Below are 14,667 nucleotides of genomic sequence, written 5' to 3' on the forward strand. Positions count from 1 at the left end.
CAAGGCAGAGGCTTCTCAGTGTAGTGAGAGTAGGCCAGGCAGGGTCCCTGCAGGGGCACGAGGTGAGTGTGGATGCCTCGGCAGCTTCCTGGGCCGTGTCAGGCAGGGTCATCCCGCTTCCTCCTGCTTCCATGGGGCCCTGCAGCACTGAGACAGGACAGAGCCTTCCGAATCCAGATGGACAGTTGTGCAAACTGTGTTTCCAAACCGCCCTTGGCTGAGACCAGGCCCAGTGGTCACTTGCAACTGGGGAAGCCAGCTGCTTCTCTTCCTGAGACTCCACGAGGCCTGGGGGCCCAGCCAGGCTGGGTCACCCTGCAGCAGGGCCTGAGTGCAGGTCATGGGGTGTTGGCCCTGTTCCCTAGCCAGGGTGGAGATGCAGAGAGGCCCAGCTCCTTTTCCTGGAAGAGGGGAAAGCTAGCCTACGGCTGACCTTGTAGATGGGAGCCTCAAGGCAGGGGCAGCAGCTGCTGCTTCTTCCTTCTGTTTGTTATTATTAGGATTCTATTGAGGTGAAATTCACAAAACAGAGCCTTTTATTTTTATCAGTTGATTCTTGGCTGTGATGGGTCTTTGTTGCTGCAAGGAGGCTTTCTCTAGTCATGGCAAGAGCGGGGCTACTCTTCATTGCGGTGTGCGGGCTACTCATTGAGGTGAGAGCACAGGCTCTAGAGTGTGCAGGCTTAGTAGCTGAGGCACAGGGGCTTAGCTTCTCAGAGGCATGTGGGATCATCCCGGACCAGGGATCGAACCTGTGTCCCCTGCATTGGCAGGCAGATTCTTAACCACTGCCACTGTAGACTTCCCTGCCTACACTACAGGGAAGTCCCGACATAACAGCCTTTTAAAGGTTCAGTGGCCTTTAGCACCCAGTGCTGTGTAACCATTGCCCCTTCCTAGTTCCAAAGCATTTTTATCTCCACAAAGGAGACGCTGTCCCCACTGAATGGCCACTCCCCCACTCCCCCTTTCCCGCAGCCCCTGCCAACCACACCAGTCTGCTTTCTGATTCTATGAACTTAACTATTCTGGATATTTCATAAAAGTGGAAATATTCAGTATATGACTTTTTGCGTCTGGCTCTCTCGCGCAACATGCTTTCAGATTCATTCACATGGAGTGTGGTTCGGTGCCTGTGTCCTTTTCATGTCTCAGTCTCCTTCCCTTGTATGGATAGACCGTACTTGGTGTAGCCGCACATCAGTTGATCACGGTTTCTTTTAACTTTGGCTGTTAGAGCAGAGAGAGCAGATCCTTCCTCCTTTTGCTTTCTTTGGCCCTTCGGTGGATTGAAAAGAATGAGACTCACTCACATTGGGGAGGGCAGTCTGCTTTTACTCAGGTCTCCTGGTTCAAATGATAATCTCAGCAGAAACACCCTCCCAGACACACCCCAAAATGATGTCTGGCCAGATATCGGAATACCTGTGGCCCACGCAAGTTGATCCGTAAAATTAACCTCCCAGTGCCTGACAGAGAGCCTGGCACAGAGGTGCACGTGTGCTAAGTCGCTTCAGTCGTGTCTAACTCTGTGATCCTATGGACTGTAGCCCACCAGGCTCCTCTGTCTGTTGGATTCTCCAGGCAAGACCACTGGGAGTGGGTAGCTATTTCCTTCTCCAGGGGATCTTCCCAACCCAGGGATCAAACCTGCATCTTTCAAGTCTCCTGCATTGGCAGGCAGGTTCTTTGCCACTAGTGCCACCTGGGAAGCACAGGGAGGCACCTGAAAAGTGGAAGCTCTCACTTCTGGCTCCTACTTTTGAGTGACTCTGTGCCAGGTGCTGGCTCTGTAGGTGGTGCTGGGCATGAGGATTCTGCCCTGATAATCAAGACGCAGGCCCAGTTCATGGGTTTACCATCTACTGGGAAGGAGCCAAGCAGACGTATATAATGAGAACAAGAAAGTGAGCTTAAATCTCCCACTGCAGTCAGTGGGAGACCTCAGAGGGGCCGCAAGCTGCTGCTGGATGTGTGAGCTGCCAGTGGGTGCGGGCATGGAGGGCCTTCAGGCAGTGGTCACAGAGCGAACAAGGGACTGAGAAAGAGCGCCCACAGCATGTTGGGGTGTTGACTCTGGCAGGGGAGGTGGTGAGAGATGTCCTGGGGACCAGGCCAGGTCACGAGGTCCTTTCCAGGTCTTGCTCAAGAATGAGACATCTTATTCAGGAGTAGGGTGGCTTGCTCAGGACTGGGGCATCGTGTTCAGAGTGGGGAGGAGGCTCCAAGCAGGAGAGGGAAGTGATGAAACTGGCCTTTTAGAGAAATCGCCCAGGTAAGGCAGTGAGGAGTGGGTGTTGGAAGTGGGAGGAGGACTGGAGTTTGGGGACTATTTGGGAGATGTGGTTCAGCTTCGGGGTTAAAGGTTTGACCCAGAGCAGTGGAAGCAGGACAGAGGAAGGAACAAGCTGGATGGAGCTGAAGGAGCTAAACTGCAGGATGTGGGGACTGGCCAGCATCGAGGCGAGCGTGTGAGCAAGAGAGGGGGCAGGCATGGCTTGGAGGGGGAGGGGGACTGGTCTCCTAAGAGGGGGTGGGGATGCCCTTCACTACGCCCAGAAACTGCTGCAGGAAGCGGGGGGAGCAGCGAGGGGAGGGAGGGAGGCCTCAAGATGTCCGGTGGGAGTTGAAGCCAAGGGTGCCACCATCTGGGGACCGGGAAGCAGGAGAGGAGAAATGGAGCCCAGGGAAACAATTTGAGGATGGAAAGCTGACTGAGAAGCTGTAGCCAGGAGGTGGGAGGAGAATCCAGAGGGGTTGGGACCCTGGAAACCAAAGAAGGAAGGAAGGGAACCAACCAAGGAAGCCAGGGGTGCCCCCGCCCAAGCTGCTGAGGAGTCAGCACTAATTACCAGGTGCAAGCAGTTTTGGTGGGGGCCGGCGGCAGGTTGCAGTGGGTTTAGTGGAGACACCTCTTCAGAAACTTGGGAGAAGAGGGGAGGGGTTGGCTTAAGGGAGACTTGGGGTCAGTGAGAGATGTTTCAGGACCGAGGAAGGGGAAGTGAGAGGGAGTTCTAGAACAAACTCTGCTTGTCTTGTGGGTTCCAGGCTCTCCTACCCATGCCTAGCACGGTAGCCCCCCACCCCCCGCAGCCCCCCGCACCGTGAGCACACAGTCGGGTCATGTCAGGGCTTAACGCACTGCCCTTGGTCACGTGGTGGCCAGCATGCTCTATCCTGCCGGCCTTGAACCCATTCTTTTAAGGTAGCTGGGAACCACCTGGGGAAATGGAACTAGTGCAGCCAGGGCGCCTGTCGCCTACGGTGTCTGGTGCGGGGTCACCTCTGGACCCCTAGGGCGGAGGCTGCCCAGGGAGCAAGCAGATTCCCGTCACCATCTGGATCCCCGCACATTTGGGAGACCTGAGGGTGAAGGGGGGAAGTCGGGGAGCTGCTCGCTCTGCTCCTGTTTTATCAACGCCTAACTCCAGGGGGCGCGCTTGTGCTGCCCTGCGGTCACCCCTGAAAGGTTTCTCACCCGATAAACCTTTCTTTTGTAAACAAGTTGAAGACTGCTTTCAGCTCCCATTTCCTAAGTTCTTGTAGCTGAATCCCGGGCAGTATGCCTACCTCTTGCTGCTCTAGTTTAAAAGGGGGCTTGCAGGGGAGGGAGCCTGCAGCCATCTTGGCAGCGAGAGCCTGCCCAGGGATAGGTAGGCTTCTTGAGGAAGCACCAGGGGTCGGCCCCCAGCGGCCTGTGCCCACCAGGGGTATTCCTTAGGCCAGGCGGCTCCCCAGAGAGCCCGCCGCACTCCCCAAACCCACCAGCTGCAGTGTTGCAGGGGCACAGGCTCAGGGCGAGAGGCATGCTGCTTCCTTCTTCCTGGCTGGTGGGCCCAGCTTTGGGGATGGGTCTGTGGGGGGCAAGGGTGCCAGCCCCCACTCTGCTCACCAATCAATGAGCCAGGGAATCTCTCTGCCTGGAGAAGGGGTTGTTGTTGTTGCTGTTCAGTTGCTAACACATTTCCGACTCTTTGCAGGTGCAATGGTCAGGTCTTCTCACCCACCCTCGTGCTCCCTGAAGCCTGAGCCCCTTCCCTGGGGAGAAGGGAGGGGCGTCCCTCCTGAGAGCAGAGCTTCCCAGGGGAAAGGATGAGGGCCCTGGGGTAGAAAGGAAGAGGGGCCTGGGAGCCAGAAGGCTTACCTGCCCCTCTCAGCCTCAGTTTCTGTATCTGTAAAATGGCAGAAGACCTTGGCTTATAGTAAACGATAAATGGTGACATCCTGTAGGTTTTGCCAAGCCTTTCTTGAACATCAGAGCAACCTCATCTCTGGAAGGTGAAACTGGAATGAAGGAGACTGAAAACTCTTAGTCCCAGGAGGGACAGAGGCAGCTGGAATTGAGGGTACAGGTCCCTCAGTCCCTCCCTGCCTTAAAGACCTTTGCAGCGCTTGGGGGCAGGATCACAAGGCTGAGGGTCTTGGGGTGGGGGATGGGTGGCTTCGGACAGTGTCCCATGGTTAGTAGGGGTTAGTCAGAACCAGAAAGGGGCCCTGACCTTTGATTCCTAATCGAACTCTCTTTATTCTTGTTGCGTCTGGGCATGTGGCCTCCCTGGTTTCACCCAGGGCATTGTCACCTCATACATCCCCGCTATTCTTTTGGGACCTCAGGAGAGTTTGTTTAAAAAGCAAATTCCTGGGCCCTTCACCCAGAGGTCCTGACATCCTGGATCTCCATGAGAGTCCAGGAATCTTCATTTTAAACAAAACCCCAGGACTGATGCTGAAATTAAGCTCCAATACTTTGGCCACCTGAGGTAAAGAGCCGACTCATTGGAAAAGAACCTGGTGCTGGGAAAGATTAAGAGTAGGAGGAGAAGGGGGCAACAGAGCATGAGATGGTTAGATAGCGTCTTTGACTCACTGGCCATAAGTCTGAGCAAACTCCGGGAGATAGTGCAGCACAGGGAAGCCTGGCGAGCTGCAGTCCACAGGGTCATAAAGAGTCAGACACGACTTAGCAACTGAACAACAAATAACAACCCAGATGTTGCTGAAGTAGGGGGTCCTTGCCAGCACTTTGAGGAACACTAGCTATCAACGGGTTAGTCGACTGGGACGAGACCCATGGTGGGGGCTGTGAGGTGGGAGGGCAGCATGGCTTGATACCTGCAAAGGATGCTACAGGTGAAAAGCCCCTGGGTGGGGGGTTTCAGAGCTGGGTTCTCATTCCAGCTTTGACCCTGACTCAGAGCCACCAGTTCCAGGCCATTTCCCCACAGCTGCTTTTAGCTGTTCTGTTTCCATGGGCTGGGCTAGAAAGAAAAGGCTCCCTTGGTGGGCAGGGAGGGTGGCGGTCTATGTGGATGGACCAGAAAGGAAGGCAGGCAGGAGGCAGGTGCTTCTGCTGCTCTGCTTGCCTTCCTGGCACCACTTTGGCCCAGGAGTTCATCAAGCCTCCATCCCTTCCTAGACCACAGAGGCTGCGTGTATGCTGCCTGCTCCTCCCCTCTGCGGGTTCCTGGCTGAGTCTCAGCCTGGCCAGCTCCCTTCCTCCTCCACCTCCTCCCCCTCACTCCCCATCCTTGGCCACTGACTTTTCAGTAAGTGCTGCTTTGTTTATAAAGAAGCAGGATGATTCCCTTTTAATGAGGTTCTGAGAGTATTCAAACCGAGAAGGGAAAGTGGAATAGTGGTTTCCAGGGGCTGCAGGAGCGGGGAGATGGGGAATTAGTACGTAATGGGCACAAGAGTTTCAGTGTGGGGAGATGAAAAAGTTCCGGAGGTGGATGATGGTGGAGGTTGCACAATAATGTGAATGTACTTTATGCCACATAGTCTAAAATGTGTGTGTGTGTGTGTGTATTTTACCACAATCTCAAAAGGAGCGGTGGAAGGAGAAATCATATTTGGACCAGACCCTGTTCCCCTCTGTGCTAGCCAGGACTTTCTGCTTTGGGAGCCTCAGAATTGTGTGTTTGGGGTGGATGTGGCTGGTGTATCCTTTCAGAGGAGACAAATGCTGAGTTTCAAAGTCAGCCCAATTCCAGGGCGTGAACAACAGAAGACACTGGGACAGTCTGGTGTTCTAATGCAGCCTGAGTGTACGACGCAGAGTCAACGACCTCTGGGTCCAGATGCCGACTCACTGCCCAACGCCTCAGTGACTTTGGGCAGCTTCCTTAACCTCTCTGAGCATCAGCTTCCCCTTCTGTAGAGTGGGAGTCACGTGTGAAGAGGGCCAGCCCAGGATTTGCAACCTACTGATACATCCCAGGTGGCAAACGTTAGTCTCATACAGAACTGGAAGATGTGTATCTTCTAACCCATCTCTCCAGCGGAAGAGGAAACAGGCCCAGAGAGGGGATTTGACTCTGCCACACAGCCAGCCCGTTACTGAGCTGTGACCTCAAGATACCAGACCACCAACCCAGTTCCCTCTGCACCCACCCAGAGCTGCAGTGCAGTGAAGTGAGAGATCGGGGAACCGCATGGAAGGGACTCAGGCTATGTGTGTCCCTCTGTGTTCTCAAACATGGTGACATAACAGGCCGCCACCAGCATCCCTCCTTCTCATCCCCTCATGGAAATCGGGACAGTCCTTCATGAGGAAGGGGTAAACTTTAGCAGCCAGTCGTTTTTGTGGCCTAAGTATGCATAGAGATCCCTAGGCTTTCTGCAGCTTTTGCCAGGTTCAGGTGGCTGACCTTGTATTGGGCTGGCAAAAAAAAAAAGTTCGGGTGTGTTTTCTGAACAAACTTTTTGGCCAACCCAATCCTATAGGTGTGTGGGAGAACGGACCCCACCTGGAGGGAATTGCCGTGAACTTCTCACCTTGGTTCAGGGAAGGACCTAAGACAATTATACCAGGGTCATACAAGACCAGGTTCTAAGTATCTTCTTTGGAGAAAAAGGTATTCTTGGTGAGGAAACCACCCCAGAAGGCAGAGGCATTGAAGTGAGTTACGGAGGGTTTTAAGGAATCAGTCAGTCATGCATTTATTCATCACTCACGTGGGTAATCACTCAGTGTCACTCTATGCCAGAGACTGGGATAAAGGAGAGAAATCAGACAGTGTCTCCTCATCCTTAATTGGGGCATCAGGCAGGCAGTCGCCACAAGGTAAGATGAAGTGCTGGGGGAGGGGACAGCAGCGATTGATGTTTCCGAGGACTACAGGGACACCCAGGAAAGAGGCACCAAGCCCGGAGAAGGCAGAGGAGCTTCCTGGAGGTGATGTTTGAGTGGTTGGGAAGATCCCCTGGAGAAGGGAAAGGCTACCCACTCCAGTATTCTGGCCTGGAGAATTCCATGGACTGTATAGTCCATGGGGTGTCAAAGAGTCAGACAGGACTGAGCGAATTTCACTTTCTGAAGGAGAAGAAAGCCTTTCCAAGTAGAGAAAGGGAAAGAGGCCCTGCTGGTTAGCACACAGGCCAAGATGCTCTAACAAGAAAACCAAAAACACAGGGGCTTAAACAAGATGGGATTCATTTCTCTCTCATGGAAGGACAGGTGGGACCAGCCCTTTAGGCTCATGTGGTGATGTGGGGCTGATGGGGACCCAGCAGTGCCTAACGGAACACACCTCCCCACCACACACACACGCCCACATTCTAGTCTTTGGGAAGAAGGAAAGAGGAGGAAAAGACTAATCCCCTAAAGCTCACAACTGAGAGGTGGGACACAGAGCTTCTCTGCTCATAAGCCATTGGCCAGAACTTGCTCACTTGGCTGCTCCAGATGCAAAGAGGGCTGGGAAATGTAGTCTTTTTCTGGGTGGCTATGAGAAGAGAGATTGGGGGTGGGGGAGCAGCCTTTGCCACATGAGAAGACAAGGTAAAGGAGAAAGAATTGCATGCTTGTAGGTTCTCAAGTGCTTTGTGTCATGCCAGGAGTGCAAGAGATGGCTGGAGAGGGAGGCAGAGTTCTGAGCATCCATTCCAAGGATTCAGAGTGTATCTGTGTTCAGTGGGTGCACTGAAGGTGCTGAGCCAGGGGCTGGCGCCAGTGCTAACGCAGACCTGAGCTGCGGCATTCAAGGCAGGGCTGGGGAGGGCACACGAACCGAGATACCCTTAGGGGAAGGCTCTTCCCGAGGAAGCAGAGCCTTGGACTCTCAGCTCTGGAGCCTTCTCTGCTGGTGGAAGCAGGTAGGAAGAGCAGTAACCACGCCCTCTTTTCTCACTTCCTCTCCCCAGACTGTTCTTCGGATTGTGGTGCTCGGGATCTGGGATTACATTGAAAACAAGATAGAGGTAAAGACCGTGTCCCTCGCACCCCCGAGCCAGCCATCCTGGAGGCTGGAAACTGTCACTGCCCTATCCATCCCAGGGTGGGAGCCATCAGCAAAGGCCAGCTGCCTCCCACACTGGACACACGAGTCTGTCCAGCTGTGCCATTGGGCGGGTGGGGAGGGGAGACGACTGAGAAAACCGTCCAGCGAAAGAATATGGCCTAAAATATCTCCTTGAAGTTCTGCAAAATTTAAAAAGTTATGCTTGAATCGTTTTGGAAAACTTCTGAAATGTGTTTGAAAACCAATGTACTCTTTAAAATGGTCCCGTGGTCGGAGAGCAGAGTGAGGGGACCCTAGATGTGCTTCTCAGCCTGGGTTTCTGCAGAGCAAACCAATTGCTCTGTTTCGTGTGAAAAGGAGGTGAGGTGTGATGGGTGGAGGGGGGGTGCTGGGGAGGCTGGCTGTCCTTCGAGTTTGGTGTACACAGGACAAGGCAAGGAGGTCAGTGTCTGCTGCCCATTCCTTCCTCACCCCCCACCAACACACACTTTTTAGCCTCTTTGGGTCAAATGCTGGGAGCAATGAGGCCTGGCCTGTGGAAGTTTCAGACCAAGGCCACGCTGAAACAGGCTGATGGCAGGGCAGGGCCCAGAGCTGAAGCTTAGGCGGGGGTCCCCTCCTCTCCGAACTCTGTCTACAGGCAGAGTTAGAGACTCAGCACCAGCCCTGGATGAAGAAGATGCAGGCTCTGGGCTTCCCAAGTGGAAGGGGCCTTCCTTCAGCCCCTGCTGCCACTGAGAGGTTCAGAGAGGCCAGCGCAGGAACCCTGTGACATGGAGGCAAGCCTGTCACAAGAAGAGACAAGATGCTGGAGGCAGATGCTGAAAAAGAAGTTTGGAGCAGTCCGAAGCAGCCTGAACCAAGGCTGGCAATGGACTGAGGTCACTGGGAGGAGAAACAGTGCTCAGGAGCATGTCCAGAAGGGAGAGGCCCCTAAAGACTAGGGAGGGTCAGGAGAGGTAGCCAGGGATGGGCGGTGACCTTCAGAAGGGGCTGCAGGGCATCGTTGGCCAGTGCCAGCTGCCTTGCCTGAGCTGGTCACTGGTTCCAGGACGTTCAGGAAGGTGGCCCAGGATGCTGACATCCATCTCCTCTCACAGGTGTTTGACGGGGCAGTGATCATCCTGTCCTTGGCCCCGATGGTGGCGTCCACTGTGGCCAATGGGCCCCGGAGCCCCTGGGATGCCATCAGCCTCATCATTATGTTCCGGATCTGGCGGGTGAAGAGGGTGATTGATGGTGAGTGACCCAAAGGGGCTGAGCTGGAGGCGGGAAGGGCGGCACAGCTTCTGGGGTCTCACCCTTGTTGGGGCAGCCTTTTCTCGGTTCCCACCCCCATGTCCCACCCTGTGAATACTGTGGGGCTTGACATCTGCTCAGGGAGCCCCTAATCCAGGGTTCTCATCAAACCGGGATGTGATTGGGTCCAGCTTCGGAAGGTCCACTCTGGGAAGGTGCTGGTGGATCGTCTCATCCATCCTCTCATTTCACAGGTGGGAAAGCTCAGGCCCCTAGGGAGGAGGGTCACACAGCAAAGCAGCCTTGAGCTGCAAGTAGAGGCAGGACGCCTGAGGCCTACTGGTGCTCCCTTAGACGTTCAGCCTCCCCCATCCGCACAGGCTCTGCTCTCGGCTCTGTTCCTGAGAACATCCACTCCCTCCAGGGCACGAACAGCGCCTTCTGGCTCCTCTCTGCCAGCTGTGGACAGCTGGCTACCCTCACACCGATGCATCCTGACAGCCCCCGTTGTGAATGCTCTTCCCAGCTGTTCCCCTTTGTCCTGACACGTCAGGGGTTGCTGAGTCACTGGGAGCATCATGATCGGGATGCGCTGTGTGAATGGATGGGGGTTGGTTGCCACTCTTACTCTGGGTGTGAACTGGCTTCGGCAGAGACCCCGGGGACAGTGGGCCCACTTGGGGCAGCCTCTGGGGCCTGGAGACAGGTCTCAGGGATTCGTGGGCTGTCCTCGAGTTTGGAAGCAAACAGAAAAATTCTGACTTCTCTCATCTGCATGATTCCTACAGCAGCCAGAGAACATCTGGAGGTTGGGATGCTGTGGGTGGAAAGGAACTTGGAGAATTGAGACGTGGAGAGTTCTAGAACGTAGTGGCAAAAGAGGCATGTGACTGAGGTTTCTGAAGGGTCTGGAAGGGCTGGGTTCTGAGAGGTGTGAGAAGAGTGTGAAAGGCAGAGGCCAAGGTCAGGTCAAGAGCTGATCCTGAGACTTCCCGAGAGCCCAGAGGAGGGGTCTGTGGAGCTGCCACTGGCTGGGAACGCTCCAGGTTCTCCAACCCAGAGTCCAGGGGCTCTCCTCTGGGTCTCAATGTGTTTCGTTTATAAGTAGGATTGACTGTGAGTAACTAGATTCAGAATAGCAGTGACTTAAAATAGAAGCCTGTTCCTCTCACATGAGAGGCTGCAGGTAGGCAGTCCAGGGTCAATAAGGAGCATCCAAAATAGGTTCCTCCTATTTTGTTGCTTTGCTGCACATAGCCTAATTTCCAAAGTCACCCCCACGGTCCAAGATGGCTGCATCCGTGCCTGCTATCACATCCTCATTCCAGCCAATAGAAAGACGGAAGAAAGGAATAAGATAAAGAGTCAAAAGGAAAGCCCCAGTTGCCTTTTCTTTTTATACATCTTTACTGAGATGCAGTTACATACCATAAGACTCACCCATTTTAAAGGCACAACTCAGTGGTTTTTAGTACATTCATAGAATTGTGCAAACATCACCAAAATTTAAGTTTGGAGCACTTAAAAAAATCACTTCAAGAAGAACCCATTAGCCTCACTCCCCATTCTCCTCCAGCCTTAAGCAATTACTAATCTACTTTCCATCTCTATAGATTTGTTTCTTCTGAACATTTCATTTAAATGAAATAATATGATATGTGGTCTATTGTATCTGCCTTCTTTTGCTTAATGTTTTCAAGATTGATCCATGTTGTAGCATGTGTACATGCGTGCTAAGTTGCTTCAGTCATGTCTGACTCTTTTGTGGCCCCATGGACTATAGCCTGCCAGGCTCCTCTGTCCATGGGATTCTCCAGGCAAGAATACTGAAGTGGGTTGCCATTTCCTTCTCCAGGGGATCTTCCTGACTAAGGGATTGAACCCACATCTCTCTTGTTTCCTGCATTGGCAGGTGGGTTCTTTACCACTAGCACCACTGAGGAAGCCCAAGCATGCATCAGGACTTCATTCCTTTTTCTTGTGAAATGGTGACTGCAGCCATGAAATTAAAAGATGCTTGCTCCTTGAAAGAAAAGCTATGACCAACCTAGACAGCATATTAAAAAGCAGAGACACTACTTTGCCAACAAAGGTCCGTCTAGTCAAAGCTATGGTTTTTCCGGTAGTCATGTATAGATGTGAGAGTTGGACTATAAAGAAAGCTGAGCACCAAAGAATTGATGCTTTTGAACTGTGATCTTGGAGAAGACTCTTGAGAGTCCCTTGGAATGCAAGGACATCCAACGAGTCCATCCTAAAGGAAATCAGTCCTGAATATTCTTTGGAAGGACTGATGGCTGAAGCTAAAACTCCAATACTTTGGCTACCCAATGCAAAGAACTGACTCATTTGAAAAGACCCTGATGCTGGGAAAGAATGAAGGCGAGAGGAGAAGGGGACGACAGAGGATAAGATGGTTGGATGGCATCACTGACTCGATGGACATGAGTTTGAGTAAGCTCCAGGAGTTGGTGATGGACAGGGAAGCCTGGCGTGCTGCAGTCCATGGGGTCGCAAAGAGTCTGACACGGCTGAGCCATTGAACTGAGCTGAAGTGCTCCATTGCATAGACGTACCACATTTTATTTGTCCGTCTGTTAGCTGATGGACATTTAGGCTGTTGCCACTTTGGGCTGCTGTGGACACTTAGGTTCGAGATTTGTGTGGACATATGTTTTCATTTTTCTTAGATTCCTAGGGATGGAATTACTGGGCCATGTGGTCACTCTTTGTTGAATATTCTGAAGAACTGCTGTTTTCCAGAGCAGCTGCCCCATTTTACATTCCCACCGGCAGTGTGGGAAGGTTCGAATATCTCCACTTCCTCATCAACCCCAGCTGCCTTCTAAGAAAGGCTTCTGGAAGCTGCTTCATGACACCTGTGCTTATATCCCATTGTCCAGGATGTAGTCTCATGGCTGGTCACAGCTGCAAAGGAGACTGGAAAATATAGTCCTCATACCAAGCAGCCATGCACACAGCCAGAATTACAGAAAATCCCATGGACAGAGGAGCCTGGTGGGCTGCAGTCCATGGGGTTGTTAAGAGTCAGACACAACTGAGCAACTGAGCACGTATGCAGAATGTCACTATGGAAAAGGAGGAAAACGTGTATCTCGGTCACAATGGCTTAGGGTTCTAGCCCTCTTATACTTTCTGGGTGCTGTTGGTACCTAGGTACCATGCCTGCCGTTGCGCTGCTGGATCTTCTGGGAACCACACCTGGGCCTGAACCTGCTGCTAGCTGGACGCTGGGACTGCCCCTTCCCCTCCCAGCCCTGCCACTGCCAAGTTCTTCATGGGGCTGTCTCTGTCTTGCAGCCTACGTCCTGCCGGTGAAGGTGGAGATGGAGATGGTCATCCAGCAGTATGAGAAGGCCAAGGCCATCCAAGACGAGCAGCTGGAGAGACTGACGCAGATCTGTCAGGAGCAAGGGGTAACGCGTGGCCACTCTCAGTTCTGCCCGGGTCCATCCTGGGCAGAGAACACTAGTGGTGCCTAAAGCCCCCCCCCCCCCCCGATCCAGGGTGTCAGAGCTGCAGGGGCCCTGTGGTCAGCGAGCTCTTCCAGCCCCTTCACAGACACATGAGGAGCCCAAGGCCCAGAGTCAGGAGACGTGTCTCTAAGGTCACTTGTGCCCAGCCAGGCCTGGACTCAGCCCCAATTCTCAGGCCAGGCTTCTTTTCATCTTGCTGTGGTGACCAGTCAGCTCTCCAGCCTGAACCAGCTGAGTCACCTTCTCAGTTATCAGGGTCTTCAGGGCACCGTGGTCTCTGAAAGGTAAGGGGAGTCAGATTCTGTGTACAGAGCTTGCCAGGCATCGTGGTGGGCCAGCTGCCACCCAGGACCCCCAGACCCACCAGAGAGGCATCAGCAGTGCCCTCTGCCCTCTGGGAACCAAGAGAAAGACTCAGAGACAGGGAGGGGCCCTGTGAGGCTGTGCTGAGGGGGGTAGGTGGACTGGGGATGGGCAGCTGGGCCCAGAAGAGGGTCTGCCTAGGATTCTAGGCCCCACTCAAGGCCCATCGCTTCCCCTCCACCCCCTGTCCTCTGCACGGCTAACCAGAGGTAGTTTGGCTTCCATCCTGATGAGAGGGAAGAAACCTGGGGTGTTAGCAGCAGTGGCAGGGGGATCTGCGCAGGTGTGAAGCTTAGTTTTACTTTGGCCGTGCCTGGTCTTGGTCGTGGCGTGCGGGGTCTAGCTCCCTGACCAGGGATCAGAGCCACCTAGCCTGCCCTGGGAGCACAGTCTTAGCCACTGGATCACTAGGGAAGTCCCCAGATTTGAATTTTTGGTGGATCTTCCTTGCCACCGTTGGAGGACAGATGGGAGAGGCAGGAGTGGAGATGGGAATGAAGCCTGGAAGAGGCTGTAGAACCACCAAGGGGAGCAGGGTCTGGGGTCAGGGAGATGACACCTTGAGCCTCATCCAGGACCTGGCCAGAGCATGGTCCGGCAGCTTCGTCTGCTGTCTGATAGGAAAATGAATGCCCTGCTCAGCCACACTTGGCCTCATGAAAGCCCTGCATCTGCTCTTCATAAATGCATGGCCTCCCAGGCCGCAGAGAGTGAGCTGGCCCCACGAGCCTCACGTTAACAGCCCATGTGCCGCGTGGCCAGGGGAAGCCCTGGCGGCAGCCCACCTCCCCTGCTTTCCACTGCGACCCCGTCCTGAGCCCCCGGGGACCCCGTGTTCCTGCTGTCCTGGTTCACATCACCCGCTCCATGTGGCCTCCTTCCCGGGGGTCTGGGCCAGAGGGAGACTCCCTTGGACTCCGCGCAGGAAAGAGCCCATAAATAAAGACAGATTCCCTCTAGGTAGTGACATCTGGAAAAGAGATGAACAGAAACAAACCGTTTTAATTTAAAAAACACCTGAAGCCTGTCATCTGAGTTAAGACAGCAAAAAAGGGCCAGACGGGCTGGAATCCCAGGGGGCTGCCAGGAGGGCGGGAGGGGCTGGCTAGAGCCGTGACTGAGTTCTCCACTCTCCCAGAGCTCGGCCCTGCCCGCTCCACAGGGTGGAGCAGACAGACACTTCATTTTCAACTGGATTGTAAGACCAGGCTTGAGACTTGACTGGGCAACAAATGCCTTTAAAGAAATGTGAGTGCTGGCTCATGGGATATCAGGGGTGGCCAGATCCTTTGAGAGGAAAGTGCTTGGAATAGTTAAGTTGTTAC

At 53.8% G+C, this 14,667-nt stretch overlaps 1 protein-coding gene across 2 annotated transcripts in view; it reads left to right on the top strand.

Moving 5' to 3' along the window:
• The window catches only part of TMEM266 (transmembrane protein 266), a 127,071-nt gene that overhangs the window by 86,456 nt on the left and 25,948 nt on the right, over window positions 1–14,667 (top strand). For both annotated transcript variants that reach the window (XM_069560130.1, XM_069560131.1), the window contains 3 exons: window positions 8,146–8,202; window positions 9,344–9,482; window positions 12,804–12,919. In XM_069560130.1, the coding sequence (XP_069416231.1) occupies window positions 8,146–8,202; window positions 9,344–9,482; window positions 12,804–12,919 (312 nt within the window). The remainder of the gene's footprint in view (window positions 1–8,145; window positions 8,203–9,343; window positions 9,483–12,803; window positions 12,920–14,667) is intronic.

This window comes from Ovis canadensis, chromosome 18 (genome assembly GCF_042477335.2).
Source record: "Ovis canadensis isolate MfBH-ARS-UI-01 breed Bighorn chromosome 18, ARS-UI_OviCan_v2, whole genome shotgun sequence".
Lineage (NCBI taxonomy): Eukaryota > Metazoa > Chordata > Mammalia > Artiodactyla > Bovidae > Ovis > Ovis canadensis.